The sequence below is a fragment of the Poecile atricapillus genome, chromosome 11 (assembly GCF_030490865.1).
Source record: "Poecile atricapillus isolate bPoeAtr1 chromosome 11, bPoeAtr1.hap1, whole genome shotgun sequence".
Classification (NCBI taxonomy): domain Eukaryota; kingdom Metazoa; phylum Chordata; class Aves; order Passeriformes; family Paridae; genus Poecile; species Poecile atricapillus.
The window spans coordinates 15445818-15470639 of record NC_081259.1 but is presented as its reverse complement, the minus strand read 5'-3'; the positions used below and the strand labels follow the sequence as shown (position 1 = coordinate 15470639).

The 24822-nt window shown below is 42.1% G+C and overlaps 1 protein-coding gene across 4 annotated transcripts in view; it reads left to right on the top strand.

Annotated features, from left to right (window-relative positions):
* OTUD7A (OTU deubiquitinase 7A) overlaps window positions 1-18404 on the top strand; it is a 107661-nt gene extending 89257 nt beyond the window's left edge. For 3 of the 4 annotated variants that reach the window (XM_058846837.1, XM_058846838.1, XM_058846836.1), the window contains 4 exons: window positions 922-1071; window positions 5237-5351; window positions 5583-5667; window positions 7472-18404. In XM_058846837.1, the coding sequence (XP_058702820.1) occupies window positions 922-1071; window positions 5237-5351; window positions 5583-5667; window positions 7472-8905 (1784 nt within the window). In that variant the 3' untranslated portion in view covers window positions 8906-18404. The remainder of the gene's footprint in view (window positions 1-921; window positions 1072-5236; window positions 5352-5582; window positions 5668-7471) is intronic. The other variant, XM_058846839.1, reaches the window with a different exon arrangement.
* Window positions 18405-24822: the final 6418 nt, after the last annotated feature.

Here is a 24822-nt window from a genome sequence, read left to right as displayed (position 1 = left end):
AGGAGGATGTTAAGCAGGTGTTGATGGAGTTTACAGAAATTTACTTCCCCAGGAAAATACGGCATAATTTCAGTTTCCATTGCAGATGATGAACTACAGGTAATGGTTGTACATTATTCTGTAGGTTACTGAAAAACATACCTGAAAGACAGTGCAGTCATTGGTCACAGCCAGAATGAGGGGTTCATGAGGGGAACTGATCTTGCAAATATTTCAGCAATAAAGTCTCATGTTTTTATAGCAAAAGGAAAAATAATTGGTTGGAAGCAAAAACATTGATAGAATTTTCCTGCACAAACTTGCTGTTTCCCAAAATTATGTATATAAACAAGTGTAGAATCTTCCAAAAGAAATTTTTGCCCCTCGAGGTGGAGCATCCCATTCAAATTCTAGTTGTAGGATTTTTTGGAGTCTTTCCTTAACTTTATCATACATACATATGTATATGCATTCAGATATATACAATGTGTGTGATGAAATGGGTAGACTACAAACATGTTTGTAATGTTTCTTATAGAAATCTGTTAATGGAAGGCACAAGCAGAGCATGTTACCAAAAGACCTGACAGTGTATTTACTGGTGATTGTTAGAAAATAATTCTGCCTAGAAGAATTACAGGAAGGTACAACTCTGCTTACATGCATGAGAGTCATCAGGATTTTGTTATAAGACTATAATATCTTTACTAAGAAACAATTAGAGCAAGGAAAATTATGTAAGAGCAGGTTTTCCTCATGGTTCTTCATACATTTCCTGATATTTTTATAATGAAATTTTACTTGTTGTTGAGACTCTTTCCTGCATTGATAACCCCACTTTAAGCTGCTGTCCTGGAGCTCTGAAGACACTGCAGCACAATTGTTTATACAACTCTTGTCTGTTCTTTCATATAATTGCAAAAATCTCCCTTTTCTCTCCAGCATTTGCACCAATACCGTTTGGAGGAATTTATTTGCCACTTGAAGTTCTGCCAAACAGATGCCATTGCTCACCTCTTGTGCTGGCCTATGATCAGGCCCATTTCTCTGCTCTTGTCTCCATGGAACAAAAAGACCAACAGAGAGAACAAGGTATGCTTTAAACACAGCAACACTGGCATATATATTGAATACAGTGTACAAAGTATTTTACCTGTAGGTGTATTTATCTATCAGAAAGGAAACAATACTGAGTAAATTTTATTGCTGCATGTTCAGGAATCTGAGTGGTCTAATCACAAGACAATGGCACAGTCCATTTCTTCCTTTCTGACAACTGGAATAATATCAGCAGAGTGACAGGAACTTCATTTATTTCAGGCACATCTATCTGCCTTCAGTACCCTAGGTCTTAAAAGAGCAATAATGTTATAATAATGTTAAATATCCTTCTCGAGGTTAGCAACTGCCTTTCTGTAGGATCTTCCTACACCTTGTATTCCCACAGGAAAGGTGCTGGAGAGAAACCCCTACCACATATCCAGCACAGCATAAGAAACATTGAATACTGACTTTCATGTGTAAGTTCATCCAGGTTAATTACAAGGGTCGGTGAATCAAAGTGGTGTTTGTTTTGTGTGACCTGATTGTACCTCTCTTACTTCAGGGCCTTGAATTCACAGGCTTCAGTTGTGTAGAGCAGCAGAGAGCATTTGGCATTTATTCTGGGATGAAGGGAATGCTGTAGCTGCCAAGCTGGTTGCTGTTGGAGACTGCAGCAGTCCAGCAGCAACCACAGCAGTGCCTGGGATTTGCATCTTGTCAGCAGAGCAGCTTTGGCACATGGCAAGGGAGAGCCACAGTGTCAGCAGCAATGGCACAGGGGCCTCAGCACATGGGCAGATTTTGGGCTATCAGAATGCAGCTTAGAGCAGCACTTTGTTAGAAGCAGCATCCTGGAGAGCCAGGCCATTCATAACTTGTAGTATTGATGCTCTAACTTAAGTGTCAGAAGCAGCATCTGAAGGTGAGCTATTGCAGGGACATACACACGTGTTTAAGCAGCTGCTGAGCTCTCTAGTGGAGGAGACAGTATGTCTGTATTTGAGAAATATCTGTGGTCAAATAAACACTGATGTGAATGCCTCAGGTTCTGCTTTGGCACAGAGTCTTGTATCAGATCATTTGAAACACTACTATAAATAGATATAAAGAGAAAACCTGCTAATATCCCCTTGTCTGGAGAGGATTTAAAACACATTTTGACACTTTTTACACACAGCACAAAGCCCCTGGCATTCTGATGGGTGCCAGGGGCCCTCTTGTTTTGAAGTCCAGTGTCTGATTAAAAATGGGTAAATACTTTTATATTAATGCAGTGTCTACTGATACAGATGTTTTCTGTCTTTATTTATGGAAAACAGTCACTAGGTCTCAACTGTCCCTGAGATTGCTTCCTTGGCATTGGTGTTTTCCACACTGCCGTGCTCAGTCTGAGCACCGCTGTGAGAGGTGTGGCAGTGCTCTTGAACAGCACCATGTCGGTCTCTGTGTCACTATTTTATTGTAGTGGCATGTTCAGAAAGAGTTCAAGTGTTGATCTTTTTAGATGAATAGTGGGACTTACGGCGTGAGGATGAGAGCTGGGAAGTTCTGTGACTTCCTTCACAGCACAGAAGGCAGCACATCCAGCTAGGGAATGGCAACAGAGTCCTCACTGTGTGTCTCAAACTGCCATGGACCAAGCAGCAGCTGTTGCTTGTCACTTACCCCATCTGCTGGAATTAGGGCTGGTAGACTGCTTGGAGTAGTGCAGTTCCACCTAGAGAGCCACAGCCAAGTGAGACCGACACCAACCAAAGCTGCAGACCCTGCTGGGTGTCAGGGAGGTGCTGCAGTCTGTGGGGTTTGCTTTAGAAATTAATGGGATGGACCCTGCTTGCAGTTGTGATGTAAAAATACTTTTCTGTCAGGAACTTGTGTAAATCTTAGATTAAGTCCCAGCTATCAAATAAAGTTCCCTGAGAGAGGCAATCTTTTGCACTGAAGACAGAATTTTCAAAGTCCCTTACTTCAGCAGACTTGTATTCCATGAAAACAGCAATGCTTCACATCAGTCTGGACTATATCTTAGAATGGGGATCCAGTCAGCACTCAACTCATTGAACACATTTCTGACACTCAGAATGTGTACAGGAGTTAAGACAACAGTGGCATGCTATAGACAATCAGCTCTAAGCTTTGTTTTGTACTTAACTTTGTATTTTAATAAAATGGAGTACTGCTAAGCATTTTTAATAGGTATTTTCAGTATCCGTAGAAATAGCAAGCTTTAAAAAGAATTCTTTTAAAATTTGTTTATAAAAAAGTATTTCTTTAACTATGTGGAAACCAGCTAGTTTCAAGCTGCCCATATAGAAGAAAGTTACATTTACTTTTTGAAGTTTCTATCCCAAAAAGAGACTGCCTCAACTCTCTGGCGGTTCTTTGCTCCAAGCTTTCCATCAACACCTGTCCTAGGATTACATTCACAGTTCTTTACCTGGCTGTACCTGTAAAACCAGGTGCTACCAGAAGGGAACTGCTGTGTTGTAAACTTACAGCATTACTCTTTCCTAAGTTTTCTTCTTCTTCTACATGGTTGAGGTGTTGCACTGCCAGGTCAGATGTCAGTCCAGGTAACTCAGTTAATTGGCAGAATATGCGTTTTCCTTGTGATACACATTCAGTTGTTTCCTCAGGTGTTCCAGCCTCTGTTGCAATAATGTCATTGAATGCATTAGGGTAAGGCTTCATATTACACCGGGGAGTGTTAGAAGTGTATTGGTCTGTCGCACCTGCTGTACATTTGTGATGTTCCAGTGCCTCAGGACGCTGCTTTGCAGTGTATTCTGATCTGCAGTTGTGAGCTCCCTGCCCTTGCGGCCGGAGTTTCCCCGGGGAGCTCCAGCCGTGCCGGGCAGTGTTGTGTCCGTTTGCGGGGCGGAGCGCGGCGCTGCCCGGCGCGGCCGGCAGGGGGCGGCCCCCGCGGGCTTTGGGCCGCTTTGGGCCTTTCTGGGCAGCGCCGGGAGCGGCTCCGTGCGCGGCCCCGTGCGCGGCCCCGGGAGCGGCTCCGTGCGCGGCCCCGGGAGCGGCTCCGTGCGCGGCCCCGGGAGCGGCTGCCGGAGGCAGGGAACAGTGTGGGAGCGAAGCGCTGCACCTCCGCTCTGACAGCGAGTGTCTGCTGGACCGCAGAAAGGGTTACAAACAGCATGGAACCCCTAGTGCGGTCAGGTTTCAATAAATGAGCGCTGCGGTGTTTGGATGGCTTCTCTAGGTTTCTTTGCTCTTGGATTGTCTGGAATGAATACCCACGGCAAGTCCTGAAGGGTTCTAGTGCAGAAAGGTAAACGCCTTGATCGGCTTTCAGAGGAGCAGCAGTGACCTGCACCATGCTGAGGATCCTACCCAGGCCCTCAACAGCTTTTACTTGCTTTCCTAATCAAATGGAAGCAAATCAGCGGCTTTAATTAAAACTGGCATCGCTTCATTTCTTAGTCTCTTGCTGGTGATGAATGATAGACTCTCAGTGATATCTGACTGTGGTCCCTGCATGATGAGTATAAAGCAGTCATTAAGAGGCAGAGTCATTAGGGCAGAGCCTGAGCAAAGAGGGGAAAGAGCAGAAGAGCAAAACGGCTGGGCAGCAGTGCTGAGTTGTAAGAACAATAATGGCCTTTGCACTGCACTCACTCAGAGGCCTCAAACTGACCTCTTAGCCCATATATATGTTGATCTCTGCTCTGCAATTATGTTAATTCAGTTTGAATCCAAATCATTGTAACTGCCGTTTGCTTGGTTTCTTAGTGCTGATATCAATATATTTTTATTTCTTTGACAGTATAAAGGTACTAAACTAGAAAGACAAAATAATTTACAAACATGTGAATCTCCGATTCTGAGAGATAGGCAGGAATATTGCAGCATTTTATTGCTTTCTGCTCTTCTAATGGCTTTGTCTCCAGGAAATGTTGATTGTACAGTGCAGCACAGGCCGTGTGGTTCTCTCCAGAGGTCTCCCCTCCTCCACAGGTGACTGTCGTTCACTCCAGGAGCAATCAGTGTGTTAACCTCTCCCTCTTCTCTTTCATTGCACAAACATGAAAACAGACAAATGGAGCCCAGTATAAATCATTGCTACTGCTCTGGATGAGGCATATTCTGCAGCATAAATTCTGCCCTTCTTGAAGCAGGGGTTCTGCTTTTCACAGCTGAGTCTTTTCTTCTTTTTGTCATTTTTGTTCCCCCCACCCCAATCCTTGTTTCTTCTCTGCTTCAGCGGTGATCCCACTGACTGACTCTGAACACAAGTTACTGCCTTTGCACTTTGCGGTCGATCCTGGGAAAGACTGGGAGTGGGGAAAAGATGACAATGATAACACCAGACTGGCCAAGTAAGACCTTTCTGTAACTTTGGTGTTAAGCAGTAAAATGTCTTGAGCTGTAGCTGGGAGAACTGTTAACAGCAAGGACTTAGTTCATGAGCTCTGCTTACATGGCAGAAGACATGGGGGGGTCTTTAGCTGACAATCACAATCAGGCTGCTGTTACATCTCTCCCTGTTATGAACTATTGCTTTCTTTCAGGCTTTTTCACTGATTGTTTCCCTTTTTTTTTATCTTTAGTTTGATTCTGTCTCTTGAGGCAAAGCTTAATCTTCTGCACAGCTACATGAATGTAACCTGGATCCGCATCCCATCTGAGACACGGGTAAGGTAAACTTCCCCCTTGGTCCCACAGCGTGGGAGATACAAGGAACAGTAGAATAAGCTGCCTGCAAACACCTTGGTGTCCTGGCATCAGGGACAGTCACTCATGGTTCACTGGTGCCAATCAGGCTTACAGTTTCTTCTGATTATTTGTTTTAATAACACTGTTGCTTGTATATTTTTTGCTGAAACATGCCTTCTAGCCTATTAATTTTTCTCTTATATAATTCATCTGTTTGTGTAATTTAAAGAAACCTTTTCTCATCATTATTTTCTCAGAACTTTGTCTTGCTCTCCTGATGCCACTGTTAGGTCACCAGTTTCTTTCTGAGGGTGCATTGGCACCTGTGGACAGCTCCCAGTTTAGAGTGGCTGATGAAAGGCCACAGACTGGCACCAAACTGGAGTCTGCCTCTTCCAGAGAGCTGTTTTAGAACCATGTCCAGCTGGCACTGAGTCAGCTACAAATTTCTCTGCAAATTGCATTGAATAGATGTGGAGGGGTTGGGCCGGAGGCAAAAGGTTGCTAGGAGAGGATGGAGGTGATTTTAGACAGCCTACACAGATGGGGTTTGAACAGAGAAACAGAGCACAAAAGGAGAAGGTATTTTAACAATCTGCAAGAGGGGAAAACTCCGTTTTCCTACAGTTTCTACAGCAGTAGCTACCACATCAGAAAAAGGAGAATCAAAATGATCCTGCAATTGTAAGTGGTGAGCCCTTGTGGAACATGGGCTACCTCTCCTTGCTCACATTTGCTGCATGAGCATGGTCAGGTCACTGTGGCACTTTCCCCTCTGCTCAGTGGGAATAGCACCTCTGCTCCCAGCTGGGTGTTGGGGTGCTCAGCGCCTCCTGGGAGAGAGGACATGGAAGTACCCGAGGACAGAGACAGTATTTCTATATCAGAGGTATATAAATGTGCAGAGCTTACCCCTCCCCATGTCCTTGCAGTCAGTTGAGCGTTTCAGATTTCTCTCTTGCAGATTTTAGCTTCAAGGTGCCTGAAAGCAAGGCTGTTCTGCAGGAGTACATGAACAGAGTCCCGTTTTAAAGTACCCTAGGATCCACGTTACTGTATTTTCAAGGAATGTGTTTTATCATGTTACCTAAAATATAAAGTGGACCTCAGACTTGTGACCAGTTTTGTCTGCATTGCCTTTCCAATAAACATGAATACACATCATTGAATTCCTCAGCCTACTTGCTTGAATTTAATGTCTGATATTTCAGATGAGATGTTTAGCTCTGGTGCATGGTACGTTTGATTTTCATTCACCAGAGACCTAAATAAATAAAAAGGTCAATTTAAATAAAGCTGGGTTTTGAATATAATCAATTTTGAAATGCTGCTGCTGCACACAGGTTTGTGTGCTGTATCCCTCTCAGAGCTTTCAGCAGCAGCTCATTCCCCTTCCATTGCATCCTCCCCAGCTCCTTTCCCACAGGCTGAGGGAGAGCCTGCACCCTGTCCTGGCTCACTGGGGCAGGAGGGGACTCGCTTCCCCCATGACTCAGGCACCGACTTCCCCAGAGCCTCTGAGTGATGACCTCTATTCTACAAATGTGCCTGAAATGAGCCAGAAGCTACTGTAGGAACAAGCAAAATACGTAGTAAGCACAGCCAGAAAAAGCCAGAGAAGCTTTATTTAGTGATGAAATCAGTCAAAAATGTCAGTGCATAAATTAAAAAGTGTATTTAAAATCAGTGTCAAAATCCACACTGAATTTGGGGTGGGTATTTTTGCATCAGTTCCTGTATAAAACGGATTTGGCTGTATCTAATTATAATTCCTTTTCCATAGCAGGCCCCTTTGGCTCAACCAGAATCCCCTACAGCTTCCGCTGGAGAAGACGTGCAGTCTCTGGCTGACTCAATGGACTCAGACCGAGATTCCATCTGTAGTAATTCCAATGGCAATAACGGCAAAAACGGTAAAGAAAAAGAAAAGGACAAACAAAGGAAAGATAAAGACAAAACCAGGACGGATTCAGTTGCCAATAAAATAGGAAGCCTCAGTAAAACCCTGGGAATTAAACTGAAAAAGAACATGGGTGGTCTTGGAGGTCTGGTGCACGGGAAGATGAGCAGAGCCAATTCAGGGAATGGGAAAAACGGTGACACAGTAGAGAAGGTCAAAGAGAAGAAGTCCAAGTCTCGCAAAGGGAGCAAAGAGGAATCTGGACAGTCTGCAAGCACATCTCCCTCTGAAAAGACCACTCCATCTCCGACTGACAGAGCCAGCAGCTCCCCCACTGAAAAGGTGAACACTAAACCTTTCTCTGACAAGCAGGCTGACCCATGGAAATACAGCACAGACGTGAAACTCAGCCTAAATATTTTGAGAGCTGCCATGCAGGGTGAACGAAAGTTTATTTTTGCTGGCCTTCTCTTGACCAGTCACAGGCATCAGTTCCACGAGGAGATGATCGGCTATTACCTGACCAGTGCCCAGGAGCGCTTCAATGCAGAACAGGAGCAGAAAAGGAAGGAAGCTGAGAAAAAGGCTGCGCTGAATGGCTCCTCTGGTAGGAAACTGGAGCCAGAAGCATTTTCAAAAGAAAAATTAGAACCATCTCCTCAGGATAGGGCATCACCCGTCTTGCCTCAAAGCCATACAACTCAACTGGTTTTAAAATTTAAAGACCGCACTAGTCCCACTCCCGGCTCCTTTTCTTCACCCAGCAACGGTGCCAAGAGAAGCGGCCCCATCCCTGTGTCTGCCCACTATAGCCATACTCCCCCCGTTCAAAGGCAAAGTGTCATCCATTTGCATGACGTCAACTCCAAGCCATCGAGCTTCCAGGACGATACCTACAAGCCAGTGGTTGGCACCCTGAAAACCTGTGCCACCTACCCCCAGCAGAACAGATCCCTGTCCTCGCAGAGCTACAGCCCCGCGCGCCTGCCCGGGATGCGCACGGTGAACACGGTGGAGTCGCTGAGCTACGCCAGGCCGGCCGAACACAAGTCCCAGACCTACACGAACGGCTTCAACACCGGGGACATCAGAGACTGCTTAGAGTACGCTGATGAGGATGCTCCTCAGACCTGGCTGAACAATGACAAAAACCAAGGCAGAAGCACAGTTTGCCCAATATATTCCATCCAGCAGAACCGCTGTAAGAAGGAGAACTGTTCCTTTTATGGTCGTCCTGAGACTGAAAATTACTGTTCCTACTGCTACAAAGAGGAGTTAAAGCGCAGGGAGAGGGACAGCAAGGGACACAGGCATTGAGGATTCTTCCATGACTACTTAGTTTTACCATTTTCTTACTTACAAAGTAAACAGTGTTGGATTGCAGTAAAATGAATCCTTAAAAAAAGAATAAAGGATTGATGAGTAAATAGTGTCTAGCTCTTCGCTTTTCCAGGGCATTGAGGAAATAATAGGAATAAGTTATCATAAAAAAATATATTATTTTCCATTTTTGTCAGTGTCTTTTTTACATATACTGGTAAGCTGAAGGGTTGTTTACTCCTTTGTCAGTGCTGTGTATATGTTTGGTCAAAAATTTACTAATGGTGCCTGAATTTACACTGACATCACTCAGGTAGTAGAATGCTAGGTGAAAGTCATACTAGTGAAGATGTGGTGTTGTAGTAGGGTAGTATCTGCCTTGCAGACATTTGAAATGATATAGCTATTATTGAGAATATTTTTTCCTCAGTAAAACCTAAATTTTTCATAGTCTTTTTTTTCAGGAGGGTAGTGATTTTTGCATACTGCATATTTTTAACATGGCAGCATATTGCATTGCTACTAACATTTGTATATTTCAGTCTGGAATTGAATGATTCTGGAAAAATGGGAGTGAAAGGTCTGAATTCATGAGGGCTGTAGCTCATCCTAATTTTAAGTTCTTACCAATTATTTCTAAATTTTCATTTAAAAAAAAAAAGTAGGTTTGAGCCACTTTTATTTGCACTGAGTTTTTAAACAGGTTTTATAAGAAAATTCAATATGACTCCATGTCCCCAAGCCCCCCCACAGTATAGTTTTGCACACCTGAATTTCAGAAGAATTTTTGTTGATGTTAAAATGCAGAGAAATATTACAATAAAATAAAGATTTAAAAAAATTATTAGATATGGAAAATTTGATGACCAGCTAGGAAATGTAGGATCATTTTAGACTCAAACTGCTTGCCAAAGCCAATGTAATCCATCAATTTATTCCTTTAGCTAGTGCAAAAAACTAATCATTATTTACTTATTCCTTCTGAACATTATTGAGTGATAATTATTGCAAATGTAACTACTTGAGCCTTTCTTGAAGACTGTTGGCTCCACCTCATTTCAAGTCTTCTCCTAGAGTGAGTCATCTCCTCCCCAGGAGGCTCCCAGATGGCTGGAAAATGCCTCCAGCAGGAATGGCAGCTCCTAGCACAGATTTGCACAAGTCTGAGATCCAAATATTTACGTAAGTGTTTGCAATACTTTTGAAAATAAAACTTTGCTCACAGAAGCATTTCTGCAAAGCAGACACCGCAGATACTGCTGAAGTAGATGGATGACACGAGGAGGTTTTCTGGGATACAGCAGGGGGTTTGCACCCTGCCACCATCAGCTGCCAGAGTGCAGTAACAGGAGCTCTTTGGTGTTGTTACCCTTGAAAACAGAGGCTCATTTTAAGAGCTAATTTTGCATAACAGGTGAAGTGCTACCTTCAGGGCTGCTGACTGCCACCTCAAGGTGCAGACCGGGAGTTCTGCCTTCCTCATTAGGGAATAACATTTTTCTGGCCCACACAGGAAAGATTCTTTGCCAAAGAGTCTTGGTTTCTGATTATTTTCCTGCTGCAGCCCAATTTTAATTCTTGACATGGGCGGCACCGTTGCATACAGTTAATCCTGACTGACCCTGAAACCAAGCCTAAAGTCCCCTGTGAAACAAGATGCACAAACTTCCGCTGCCATGTCCTGGCTTTCGGAAAAAGCACGTGAGTTTTTTCCAGAATTGGTAGAACTGAGCACATACTTAAAATTTTCCATATTTTTAGATTTTCTGCTAAATGAGAGGTTTCAAAATAAGTCCCTTGGTCATTTATAAAGTTAGGGTCTTTGCCATGTTAGCTGTTCCATGAATCCAGACCTGTACTTCGTATTCCTTGCTGTATACTGAGCATACACTGAACCTTACTGAACTTGCATTCCTTCATGGAAGGGAAATGTTGGTATTTGTTAGAGCTCGGTGTGACTTCTGTCCTTAAGGTAAGCACCTTCCAAATCCCGTGTTTCCTGTTGCATACACTGGTAAGCAGTGTCCTGTTTGGCTTTGCTGTTGTGATTATTACATTTAAGTTCTAATTGTCAAAGAAAACTGGGATTGCAAATAGTGCTAAAGTGAGCCAGACCATGTTAAAAGAAATGAAATATTATACTTGATTGTATTTGCTGCTGAGACTGAGAAAACTGGCAGGATAAAACTTCAAGAAAAAACTGAAATATTTAAGAATTCTTAGGGCATTAGAGTAGCAGTAGTGTGTGATTCTCTAAGAATCATTTCTGTGTAAAGTTGTGCTTAAGAAATATTGCATTAGCATCAAACCACACAAGCCCTTGCATTTAAGTGAGTTACATCCTTTCCAAATGAGGAAGAAAGCAGTACATATGTAAAAATAAGTAATTACTGTGAGATTTTGCTGTTTCCCATTTTCATAGGATTTGTTTCCATAGTATGTTTTAAGATCTTCTCATAAAAGAAAGAGGTTTACAGTTGGTCAGCATTTAGGTAAATTACTCTGTTCTGAATTATTGAGTACATTGTACTTGTGCATTAGATTATTTTGAAAAATTAATTTGCCTTGTCTGTATAGGATCCCAAACCTGAGTGTTCATTATCATCCTCGGGACACTCAGATATTGCCATAAATATTTACCTATACAGGATTCCTCACTTTAAAATACCTGTTGTATGAAATACTGACAGAACCCTTTTTAGTTGTGCCTATTTCCTTAGAATCTTTTTGTTGGCATATCTTTGAATAATTGTCTAATTACTGTTTTCATTTAGAATTCTCTTCAAACATTCTTTCTATTTCTGGGCTATTTGTGGCAGCTGTGCCATTGCTGTCATTAATCAGACCAAACATGCAGAAAGTGTGTCCCCTCCTGAAGTGTTCCATTAAAATAAGACTGTAGCTATAGAAGAAAACTTTCTACCTATTTTTTTAGAGAGAATTCCCAACTGCTTGTGGGTTGCATTCACCAGTACTGGAAGACATTGTGCCATTCCTTAGCTGGAGGTAATTACCTTCATATTTATTTTTCTGTTGTACTGTGTGTTAACCTCTGAGTGCTCCTTTGGGTTATTTTTCCTGACACTTGGAATTGGTGTTTGCAGGCCAGCCAGCTCTGTGCCTAATGTGTTCTCTCTACACCTCCAGAGCTGTAGTGTTCCCACACAGTCCCAGATGTGGAGAAATCAGCTTTGCTTTGGAGGGATCCCACTCCTTGCTTCTGTTAGCCCGAGTGGCTGCAATGCGCACACACGTTTTTGCATTTGTGTGTGCTTTTTTCCCCCTCTCCTGTTGATAGTGATTCAACATCTGTCACTGTAGTCCAGATTTCAGAAGTACAGAGTAAATTCTGGGTAGGCTACACCTTCCCAGAATGGATCCAAAATCACCAGGAGATATTTAGGTTGGCGGAAGCTGCAATTCTTTTAAAGTGTGAATGTGCAATTTTTCTAATTTAAAAAAGGCTTAAACCTATTATGCAATTTTTTTTTTTACCTTGTTCTAAACTCTGCTGCAAAGGTCAGTTTGTAACAGAGGATACCTGTGATACATAATGGGTTTCAGTCATGCTTTATATTAAAGTTTCATTTTAAATGATTTATACAGAGTTAATAAACCACTAATTGTTAGAGTTTACAAATATATTTTCAGAGGTGGGTATCAGTTGTAGCATATAGCTAACAAGAAGCTCATTCAGAAGAAGGTTTTGTAGATTATCAAAAGTAACTAAAGATTTTGGATTTTAAACCAATTGCTGAACCTTTTGTTCTATAAGTGCAATGGCAGTATTGTCCCAGCTTTCTTTAGCAATTAGTTGCTTCTTCCTAAATCAAAGGCAACATGAGGAGCATCAGTAAAAGAAAGATGCTGTACTTGAAAAGTTTTGTGTTGCCTGTGTCCTAAGAAGTGTAAGCAGGCCAAGTGGAGCGTTCAGTGGTGTTTGTGGAGCTGAGAGCTGAGGTGTGAGCAGTGGAGCGTGGCCCAGAGTGCGCTGAGGACGCACAGGACCTGTGTCCACGCGGCTGCACGTGCAGGGCATCTGCTCGGGTGATGAACGTGTAGATATCAAATCATGCACAGCAGCACAGAGCTGACAAAATACTGCCCTCCACCTCCCCAGTTCTGAAACAGCTCCACTGGTGCTCACCTTCACCCATGTGAATGGTCTCCCTGACAGCCAGGAGACCGCCTACCTTCAGAAACTTTCAGCAAATGTTAAAGAACAAGTGCTTTTGATCAAGGCCTGAGCCTTTGGCAGTGCCTGTTCCCCACAGGCTGCCTACTTATTCTTCCAAGGAGACAATGGATGAGAATTCTGCCTGAGGAGTAAAGAGAAGCCTTGGGCCTCTTTGGGCTTCATTTGCTGTCTTTTGCAGTGTGTGGACAGAATCCCATCAGTAGTGGGGGGGTCTTAAATCAGGTGCTCCATTGACATGTAAAACATTGCAAACTGAGCAGGAAAGTAAAGTACAAGCTAGTAAGGGAGTAAGGTCTTAGTAACACTGTGAGTGTTTTGCACAGGTGAGAACCCATATGTTCATAGAAACCACAATGATCTCAGATAAACATAAGTCCAGAGAAGCAAAATAACTGATGCTGATTGTAGATGGCTTTTCAGCTTAGTGTATTTTAAGTCTCTGTCAGTGTATTTGAAGAGTATTTGTTTTAGGGAATGGCAGCTTATACAGAGGATCACCAAACTATAGCATAGAAATGAAATTATTTCAATAACAGACACTAATATCTATTTTAATTTGCACATAGATTTCCAGTGTATATGACTAAAATATTATATTGTTAAAAATGAGAGGAAGACAACACAAAGGTGTTTGTAAGTATGTTCTATTTGTAGACTTAAGGCTGTATTATGTTGGAATTTTACAAGCCAAGTTTAAATTGTAATATAGAAATTATTTTTATATTATTTTCAAAATACGCTACAGAGCAATATTTTGCGCCTTTATTATAAACAGGGTCATCATTTTAGTAGGTTACTTTCAGAAATGCTGGTAGAAATTAACCATGAAAAGAAAGCTTTGTAAATGTACTTGTTTCTAACTGCTCTGTCTGTTGTGCACATCTGTATCTAATGTGAGTTGAATATACAAATTTTTTTTAATTGAGAAGCTTTAAATTTTTCTTTATATATTTTGGTACAACACTGTTCCTCTCTATTTAGTTCTTCTCTTCCAGTCCTTATCAATGGCCACTTTTATAAGCAGCTTCTGAATAAACATGCATCTGGAAACTTTCCTTACCAAATGAAACATTTCTGCACAGATATTGATTGACTTGGGACTTTCATAATACACCCTGAATCCATTGGAGTAGGATTAATCTGCTTTTTTTTTAAAAAAAATAATCAGCTACTTATTATTCCTTCAGAATGAAAATATAGACTGAATAATCCATGCAATCATTTAGCATCTGGAGGAAACAGTCGCTCTAGATCATAGAAACTTCATCCCTAATTGGCAGATACATCCTCTTAATATGTATCAAATATTCATTAGCTTCTTGCAGATTGAAGTGTTCAGATTTTATTTCTTCATAGTTCTTTGTACTGTACATATCAATTACTGATGAACTGTGCAAAAAACCCAACATCACAAACCAATGCATATGTTAAATTAGAAGTCTGTGTAGTTTTTAAAATTCCCTACCTTTTGTGGTTTAGTTTGTTGGGATTTGTTTGTTTAAGAATTACTAATAAGGTATTTACTGCAACCAAAATTATCAAATCTGGATGCTTGATGATCGTGCACCTGGGTGTCTCCTGATCAATAGACTGGTTTTAGGGTGTACTGAGCATCACTTTGTGTGGGAAGAAAAATTCCCTCTTGGTTTCAGAAAATCAATTGAGTGTTACTCCAACACATATTCAGATCTTTTCCTTATAAACACTCTGCACTTCTTTTCAGTCAATGGAATTTACATTTTATCTTTTGTGATCTTCCATGTGTGAGCAAATAATTTGGCTTATTCATAAAGTGATTGTTTGAATATTGAGAGACTTGCCTTGTAACACCATATAATTGTTTAACTGTTGCACTCTTAATGGGGCTCTTGTATTCCACTGTTGGGGTGGGGAGATAAGACCTTATTTTTTCCTTGGGTGTTGTGATCCTGTTATTTGTCTGGTTGGGTTATTTCTCTGAAATGAATATCCTGTTCTGATTGTTGTTTTCCGATGGTTTATCTCCCATTACCTGAATGCCTGTACTGTACCAAGAGAATTGAAATGGCTGATGCACATTTGCACTGTGGAACAGGCCATGTGGGTAAAAGCCACCGTGTTCCAAACAGCCTTAAAATTATGACTCTCTGGGGACTGAGAGTCACTTAACTGGATGCAGCCTCTGTCCTACTTCCTCATTTAACCATGACTGTAAAACACTCAAGCCTGCTGTAGTCTGTATGTCTCTGGACATACTCATCTGAATACCCTGTAATCTTAACAGAAAATTTCCTTTAAAAAGTTGTGATTTGTTGATGAGCGCTACTGTATCAGGAAACCTTAGTCAAAAGAGGAGATGGAGTAAAACCAGAGAAATTATCATAGCTAGTGAAGTAACCAGGGCACCAAAATACTAAAAAGGGGGGAAATAGTTAAGATGTATCAAAACCAATTTCCTGTCAAGACTGTATGTTTTGTAGATCTTCCTGTATTCTAGGAAAACAGAGAAATGTTTTTGCCATTCATCTCTGTGTTGAATGGAGCCTCTTACTTTGTTGCAGAGGTTTGCTGTTGGGGAAGAGGAATAAAATGAAATTCTCTTCCCTTTTTAAAGCAAATTCTAGTGTCAGAGCCATCTGAGATTGCAAAAATATGATCCAATGTTGGAACTAAACAGTGCCTAACTCCCATGTACATTGTGTATTTCATTTATTCCATTTTGCCCCTTTCAAACATCATCTTTAGAAAAAGGAGGGGGAAGTTTACAGACTAAACTTGTAAGTTAATGATCCAATTCTTCCTTCTTTCACATATGGAATCTATATAAACATGCAAAGAGTTACACTGGAATTGCACTTCCCCTGCTGAGAGGTAAAAGCCACCTTTCTAGGTAAATTCCATGTAATTGCTTTGCCACAGAGTAAAATTAGAATCCCTTGGGACAGAACCTTTGCCTGATGAAGCCTGACAGTATATCAGGAGCCTGAGAGCCATAGCTGCCATAGCCAAAACAGCAAGTCTTGATCGTTCTTGCCTTTAACACAGATGCAGTTCATTCTGAACAGTATCTTTGTAGTAAAGATGAAGTGGAACACTGCCTTGCTGCCATTTACTTCCAGGTCTGAGTAACAAAAAGCCTCTTCCCCATGCTTTTTGGTTAAAATATGCAGGAGATGCAGCAGCAGACAGGCTCAGAGAATGCCCCACATCTCCTTCAAATGGGCTTTGCAGTCAGGTATGAATTGAAACACAGCCATGTGGGCGTGATGGAAGTGCTGTTGTCTCTCAACTTTGCAAACTTTTAATACTAACAAAATTAATGGTTTTATTGTTTATTTGCTCAAGATTCTGAGTACTGTAAATACAGTCTTTGTATAATGCACAGTGTGTGTACGGTACAGAAATGCTTTTCCCTCAGAGCCGTCGGAGAGCTTTGCATGCACCTGGTGCCCAACTCTGCCCACTCTCCATAGCTGAGGAGAACAAACAGGATTTAGGCCTAGACTACACAATGGATGAAATTAGCCACATGGACCCGAACAGCTGCAAGTTCCCAGCCATGGTGTTCTAGGCCAGCTTTGTACAAAACTCCATCCCAATGATTGAGATTAGGTTTGTGCTCTGCCCTGGGGAGGAGCAATTACTTCTGTGTCTTTTCCAGGCCCACTGCTCTTAGTCTCTAACTCCTGTGTTTGCAATGTGCCAGGCTTAGCATGAATCAGCTAGGACACAGTTTTTAAAATCTCCATAGAGCTCTTGTTTTGTTTTTGGAATCCATCTCGAGTTTTACTTTGCATTCAATTTTAAGACATAAAATATTGTTTTGAACTTTTCATAATGCCTTGACGTTGTCTCTTGTGGGGCTGAAAGACTTTGTTCTCCTTGGGAGGCCTTGTTCTCCCGCATTGATTCTTGTGACTAACATTTTTTTATGGAAAAAGTTGAATGAGCCATTGAAAGTAGCACTGCTGTTTACATTTACTTCTGCCATTTGGTAACTTCGTGTTGTTAAAACCCAATGCCTCTCAGACATGGGCAAAGCTTGAAGGACAGTCTGAAGAATTAGATACAATAGATACAAAAGGTGTGTGTAGTTAATTCATCATAACTCTACTGTTGCTATTGTATAATATGTCCTCCCCCAATTGTTTGTACATCTTTTTTCCTATTGCTAACATTGGTTTTTTATCTTCTACTTTCTTAGACAAATTCTAAAGCTCTTTGTCCTTAAAGCCTGCACTAGATTTTCCAATAAAGAAAATTTGGTTTTGTCAGTTCAGGTTGCATATAGAGTGGCTTGTCTCCCCAGCAAGAACTAAAGTAACAGATGTCACACCCTTGGCTTAGAGAAGTCTATTTACTAATTAACTGTGAGTCTCTGTTAATTATAACCAAAGCTAATTATATAAAGTTTAAAATGTCAGGACTGGTAATGTGACTCTATCTAACAACCCAGCAAACTCAGCATTTTTAACCCATAGAAATGTACAATAAATGTATCTGTACTTGAAGTAGTAGTTGGCTCTCGCTGGAGCTTAAGAAAATGTTAATAAGGAATCAAGTAAGTCTCATTGATTTTGGTTGGCTGAGAATTCAACTTCTTCGTAGTCTTACCACTCTTCTCATTTTTCAGAGTCTGAGTTTCTTGTTGCCTTCTATAAGTTTATACTCTTTTAGCATATATTGATTTAGGTTTTCAATAAACTATGTAATGGAAACTACAGAGATATATTTAAAGCTAAAATTACTTTTCAGGTTTCTTGTTTGATCATTTTCATGCAAAAAGGAATGAATTTATCTTTTCCCATTTCCCCTTCTGTTTATAATTTCAGAACACAATTGGTTGCAGTCACCTTTGTCTGCAAAAGAAAACAGTTGATAATTTTTAAGCTGACTGCCATATTGTTTAAATCCACTGTTCAAAAGAAACAGGAGCATTAAATAATGTTAAAGAATAAGGAATATTTCTTGTTGTGAAAAATGTGAGTTCTTGAGAACCTTTTCTACATGCAGTTTTCATTCAAATTAAATGTCATTTTTAATCTGATCCATACTTTGACAAAGATGATGTGTAAGAGCTGTTTTTAGCAGTTGGATTGTTACTTTGTAAAGTATTAAAGCACTAAACCAATTTTTGCAATAGGTAGTAAAACTTGCTTTTGTTTTGAAAAACTTCCAGTTATAACTGTCGCACTTTTTATAGCAGAATTGTATTTAATTTCTTTCTTTTATGAAAGATTACTCAAAGTAACTGATAGCTCTGTAATCTGTGTGAATTGGCTTCTCCATTATTTGAACCTGAGAGAAGCTACAATGCCTATTCAATAAAATTAACTTATTTCTAAAGTACCTGTTTGCTTGAATTCTTGTTTGTGCTTTCTGGGTGCTGTTGGACAGACCCCAAAGCCCAGGGGAGAAGCAGGGATAGGGAAAAGGGGCTGCTGCAAACCTGGGGGGGCAGTTGGCTCAGCACAACCTTGTGTGCCGCTGCCAGGAAGTGCATTTAAATAATAAATTGAGTCTCTTCCCCAGAACTCCACCCAGCTTGGATACCTTGCTGAAATCAAGCTGTTAATACTGTTGCCTCAGAAGGAACAAAGTAGTTCAAGCAGCCTAACATTGCTATAAACCTCAGATTGAGAGCAAGTACACGTCCTGTGGGAAAGATTTCATTTCTCTTGCCTGTTGTAGGGGCTGATTTTACCTAATTTCAGCGTACATCAGAAATGGTGACAATGGAATTGCACCACTGAAAAGCATCTATGTCACAGTTACCCAGGTCAGGGACATTGGAAATGGAGAGGACATTGCAGAGGCTGCCCCTTGAGGGCAATAACTGAAGGAAAAAGAAAAAGGCCAAGAGTAGCTGTAGTGAAGAACTTAAAGCAGCAAAAGGACCCTGAAGTGGAAGTAGAAGCTGTGGCTGACATGCCAGCCCTGTGCCTCCTAGGAGTGATGATGAATGCCTCTTCAAGGAGGACTTAGAGGGCTACACTGGCACCTGGTAATAATGAGTTACAGGACTGCTAAACAGCTAATCAAAACTCACAAAATGCTGTGAACCTAACACACAAAAAAATTTAAAAGTAAATTATTACTATTCCTGTAACCATAGCATTTGCCCAAATGTTTAGCTATTTGCAGCATAAGAGAAATTTGTTTGATGAAGCAAAGGCCAAGGCAGTTACCTGAGAAATTCCTAAAGGATTCCTGCCCTCCCTCTGCTGTGCCCCATTTAATGCTTGCAAAACACTGTCTTTCTGCACAGGGAAATGTTAACTCACTGTGTTCACTGAAGAAGGGTGGTAGAGCATCCAGGTCTTTTCTGTGGAGCAGAATGTAGCTATGGAGAGAAACAGCCATGACACGTTCATGTCAGCTCTGTCAGTGTCCCTGCGTGGTACCCACAGATGGGGATGGCAGTGGCTGCTGTTCGGTCATTGTCACCAAGAGCTCATTTCCTACGTGGCAATTCGGTCTGCTGCTCTCTGATGGCCTGTGAGGTGTTTGAAGTGCCTCTGTCTTAGATCTGCACAGTCATGACAGGCTGTGTATCTTCATAGAACCTGTACCTGTAGAACCTGTACTGCAGCCAGTCTGCCTTGCCTTTGGCTCCTGTTCTTCACACAGCGACTCTTGCTTTTTGAGGGAATTATCAGAAAAGCCAGGAGCTCATTAACTATAGCATAAACATCTCACAAACCTGGGCTTCTAAGGTTAGTAGACAATACTGCTGTCATATTTTATTATCAAAAATAATTGAAAGCAAATACAAAATATAAATGCAGCAGCATCACATTTTCTGTATAGTGCCTCTTATTAAGATGTGGTAGCACCAAGTAGCTGAAATGCTCGTTACCCTGTCACATGTGCAAACCTTTTTAAAATTAGAAATATTGTTCATTAGAAAAGATACTCTGTAGTATGTCCTCATTCTTTCAGTTATTCTATCTATTCATGGGAGATGACATTTACCTCCCTGAGCTCAAAAATAAACAGATCCTTATCTAGCATGTTTGCAGAGGTTTTGTGTAACTGGAGACATGAGGGCAAGTGTTTATCAGGCAGGAAAGGTATGATTAGGAATAGTACAGAATAATTCCCAGGGATTTTTCCTAGCAACAGCCCGTCCTCGATAACAGTCATGCTTACAGGAAATGGCAGTTCTAAGTTAAAAAGATAATTTTTGCCTGATACTCCCCAAAGCAAATCTTTTTAGAGGCTCCTCAAAGGAAGGTACAGCTTTAGGTCCTGACTGCTGCCCCTTGACATGTGTCAGGCATCTCACACAAATGTTCCCTGTCCTGTCAGGAATTTACAAGCTGAACTCAGCTCAGACTGAGGAGATTAATGTATGTAACAGTGCATATAGATTGCAATTGGGTAGTAGAGAGATAGATTTTTCCCTTGGAGGAGGGCAAGGATGCCATCCCTGTGTGCGCTGGTTGCAAGGTGCTGTGCAGAAGAGGCTGAGCAGACAAGCAGGGAGGCCCTGTTCTGAAGCAGCTGCTGTTTGGAGTGCAGTGGGATGTGAGCACACAAACAGAAGATGGTCCAGGAAAGTTTTTTTCTTCTATGGTAACATGAACACTTGGTAGGAGCCTATGCTGGCTGAGGGATATGAACATAAAAACCACTGACATCAGTGACAATTCTGAATTTTGAAAGCATTGCCCACATTGTCCATCATATTTCAGCTCCTGTAACCAATAGGGTTTTTTCCCCAAGGATCTCCTATCTCAGTTCATAAAGCCACTTTCTAGCCTTACAATCACCCAGTACTTCAGGCAGATTATTTGAAGGACCTGATGAGGGTGCTGCATAGCTTGGCTGCAATTTTTCTTTCACTGTGTAACTTCATGCACAGGCCTGGGCATGTTCTCAGGTCTCAGTGGCCCTCCCAAAGTCAGATCACAACACCCAGAGAAGAGGGAGCCAAAGCACAGCACAGACCTAGCCAAAAACGCAGCCACAGCACAGCTGCGATTTAATGCTGGCCATTCAGCTGTGCCTTTACTCCTATTTAATAGCAGTTAAGTGGTAAAGTGCTGTCTCCTTGAAAAGCTTCCCCTCTCTTAGCAAACAACACATAACATGCAATTTTTACAGTGACTTGTAGCATATTTTTACTCCTGAAATACAGTCCTTCCTTTTAGATCTCCTTAATCATAGTGATTTTGTGGAGAATAACAAATTTTCCATTCCTGAACTTAAAACTTTTTTCCTTATTTCCTTCAGCATTAATTATCCCTCCTAAAAATAGACAGGTGGGGTCCAAAAATATCCAGTGGAGCCTCAATGAAAGGTTTCTTGCAGGGAAGCCAAGTGCCAGCCCTGATTTATTCACCCAGTCCTGTTTGTGCAGACCCACCCTGCAGCAGGTTCCTGTTTCCAGGCTTGCCTCTTGCTTGCTCACGCAGTTTCTGAGTGCAGCTGCCTGCGAGGGCAGCTTGAGGGGAAACCATCCCCTACCCAGTCCTCTGGGGAGGCTGCAAAAGCCGCGGAGTGTGGCTGCCTTCGAAGCCTCTGCCCCTGAGAGCAGCTCCTGTCGTGCAGGGAGGAGGGTGCATGTGGGTCACTGCTCCTGAGGGATGTGCCAAGCTCTCGGGTGTCTCTCTTGGCTGGCCCTGCCAGCTGGCAGCAGAGGAGGGACGGCATTCCTGAGCAAAACTTTCTTCTTCCTGTCAAGTCATCCTGTTCCTCTCAGCAGGCTGTAAACGCAGTTTGTACAGCAAGCCCAGAGAGGGAAATCTTGGGATTTGTTTTACGACTTCCAAAGTCAACAAAAACACTTGGAAGTTAAACAGAGCCTGCAAGGCCTTGCAACTTCATGGATAATTTCAAAGGGTTTGAGCTGGTTCTCAAGCTCGGCTCTGAGGAGTGGTGATGCTGTGTTCTGGTGTAGGAAGTCTTGATACAGGCTGGGTTTGGGGCCAGCCGCTTGTGGGTGTGCCCATCTCATTCCCCCCTCTGGGCAGATGGTAGATGTGATGGTGATTCTCAGACGCGTGTGAGCTTCCAAGTGTGCCTTTTCGAGAGTCCCAAACTGACATAGTTTTTTGCAAAGGGTGGGGCATGAAGCTTGAGAAAAAAAATTAAAAATGCAGGGTCTTTGAAGTGCAAGGCTTTGAAGTTTAAAAAAAGCCAGCAAATTCCTGTTGCAGTTCACTGTCTGTGGAAAATCTGGAAGCTAAGACTTTTGCCCAAAGAGGCTGGATAACATTTAAAAGTAACAAACTGGGGAAGTGTGGCTTTCATGTTTTGAAGTGGTGGTGGAGAAGGTGAACTTGATTCAAAGAGTGTGTACCAAAAAACAGTCTCCACCTTTCTTCCCTTTCACTCTGAGGCTTCGAATGCATTGAGATCACTGACATAAAATGTGTGTGTGGTGGCAGGGGGAGGGAGGAATTTCTCTCTTCCCGTTGCCATTGTGTTCTGTTATGTTTTGTGTCTGTTCAGTTTGTCTCCAGGATCAGAGAAGTGACTCAGAAAGTTAATTCCACAATAGGAGAGCATGGGAAAACACAAACATGAGTTTCTTAAAGACACACAGCTCTGTTTATCACACACTGACAATGCCTCACCTTCTGTCTGCTGGAATTGCTACCACATGAGCCACCTCACTTCTTTCTTTAGGACCCTCTTAAGATTTTGCACCTTAGGCTTTTCCTTTAATCTCTAGAAAATTACATCAAACTTCCCTACCCTTTACTTCATCCCTATTTTCCTGTACTTCCCCTTCTTTAACTTACCCTCCTCATTTATTGCACCTCTCCTCTGTTCCTCACATTGGCTCATCTCATCTCTCTTTCCCTGCTGCCACATGAAAGCCTCTGACCAGCACCATCTCTCATGTCCTTCAGCTGGGCCTTTTTTCTCAGTGGTGTCCTCATAGCCACCAGCCTGGCAATCCCACACCTTCCCTCTGGGAGATGTCCCTGGTATGTGGCCTTGGGGAGAACACTCTGGCTAGCCCTGAACAAGCCAGCCTGGGCTCTGTGCACCTTTGGGACCCTTTGGACTATTCCCTGTAGGTCCTAGGGCTGCAGGCCCAGACCTGCTGTGCTGTGCTCAGCCAGGCACGATCACCCAGTGATGCAGAGAAGAAACATCAGCTCAGCAGAAACCTGGCAGCAACAGCATCCTGGAGCCTCCCTTAGTCCAGCCCCTGGTGCCAACCCCTCCTTTTTGATTGAATATTTGTTTCAGCCAGTGGGAGCCAAAGATTAAATCTAATTGCTGCCAGTGCCAACCAGGTGGGACAGGTTGATCCTTTATTTACAATTATGATGAGGTAGCAATTACACTCAAGCTGTTTTCTCTTGGTGAGGTAGAGCTATTATTACTAAGCTCAGTGGTTTGGTTTTGTTAGCAGATTTTTGGGGCCTGCTCTTGCTTATAACACCCCTCAGGTTTGCTTGTGTCTCTCTTCTTCTCTTGTTTTTTTTTGACAACTTGTTTAACATAATCTTGTTCTCTGAATTGCTCAAAGCACAAATCTGCCCCAAAGTCACGCTTCTGTTCAGTCATTCTTCTCTTCCCCCGCTTTGCTGCTCATGTATCTGGGCATCCAGACTCCATCCTTTTTCTGCTGCATGCACTGAGAAATCTATTCAGATAATTCCTCCCTTTCTCTTTACTCTCTTAGCTGTGCCAGCAATGCAGAGTAGCTGGCTAAACACACTTACTTGTCTGCTTCAACTATTGCTTGACTTAGCTCTCCTCTCTGCTGCTCCTGGAAAACGTGCTGCAGTTTCTGCTCATCTCCAGAGGTGCTGCCTTGCTTGCTTGCTCTGAAATTCTGTAGGAAGCCCCATGTGTATTCCAGTGCTGTACAAGCCTTTCTAGTCAGCTGCTACAAACACTTGTCTCATTGTCCTCACCTCATTTTTATTTCAGTCTTCATATTCTCTCACGTACCTCTTTCTATTGACTGTGTATTTATATTGATGTCACTTTAATCTCTTGCAGTCCACTAGCGAAGCACACCATGAGTGTGGTACCTTGAAAAGCCAGCACAATGAAACAAGGTGAATTCCTTTGAAGCCAGAAATTATACACAGGTAAATGGAAATAAAAAAATAAGAAATCCCACCCTAATTCTAGCATTATTCTTGCTTCAATTCTGAAATGCTGGACTACTGCCAAGTCTATGAACATTTCATGGCAAATGCTGAGTCACAGGCACAGAGACTGTCACAAGACAGAAACCCTTGCAAGACAGAAAAAAGAGGCAGGAGAGATGCACCCTCCTTGCATTTAGGAACTGGAGAGGAGAGGAGGACAGAATGAGTTAACATACACATTTCAGAGTGTGGGTGCCTGGGTGGGGAGGCACATTACATGGATATATTCCAGTATCAAGGCAGCAACTCCAGCCTTCAGCTGGAAAGGCATAGTCCTTTGTGGGAAATTATTTCCCTTTTCACCCTTCTAGCAAGCCTAGGAAACAATCTCTGACTTCTGTTACCAAACATGAGGTGAATCTTTCATGGTAGGAAGACTTTGGGAATGTTACTGCTTAGGGCCTGTTGTAACAAACAGTGCCTAGAAGTGTTGTGTAACCTGTATTCCCAAGAAACTTCACATTCATTCCTTCACGTCTGCCAATGCCTTATGTTTTTAGAAAGTGGCTCAAATTTATGTTTCAATTTTCTCATCTTTAAAATTAGGAAAGAACATTTCAGGATACGGTGAGATTACATTGCTACTGTTTTGACATGGTATTGCCACTTGC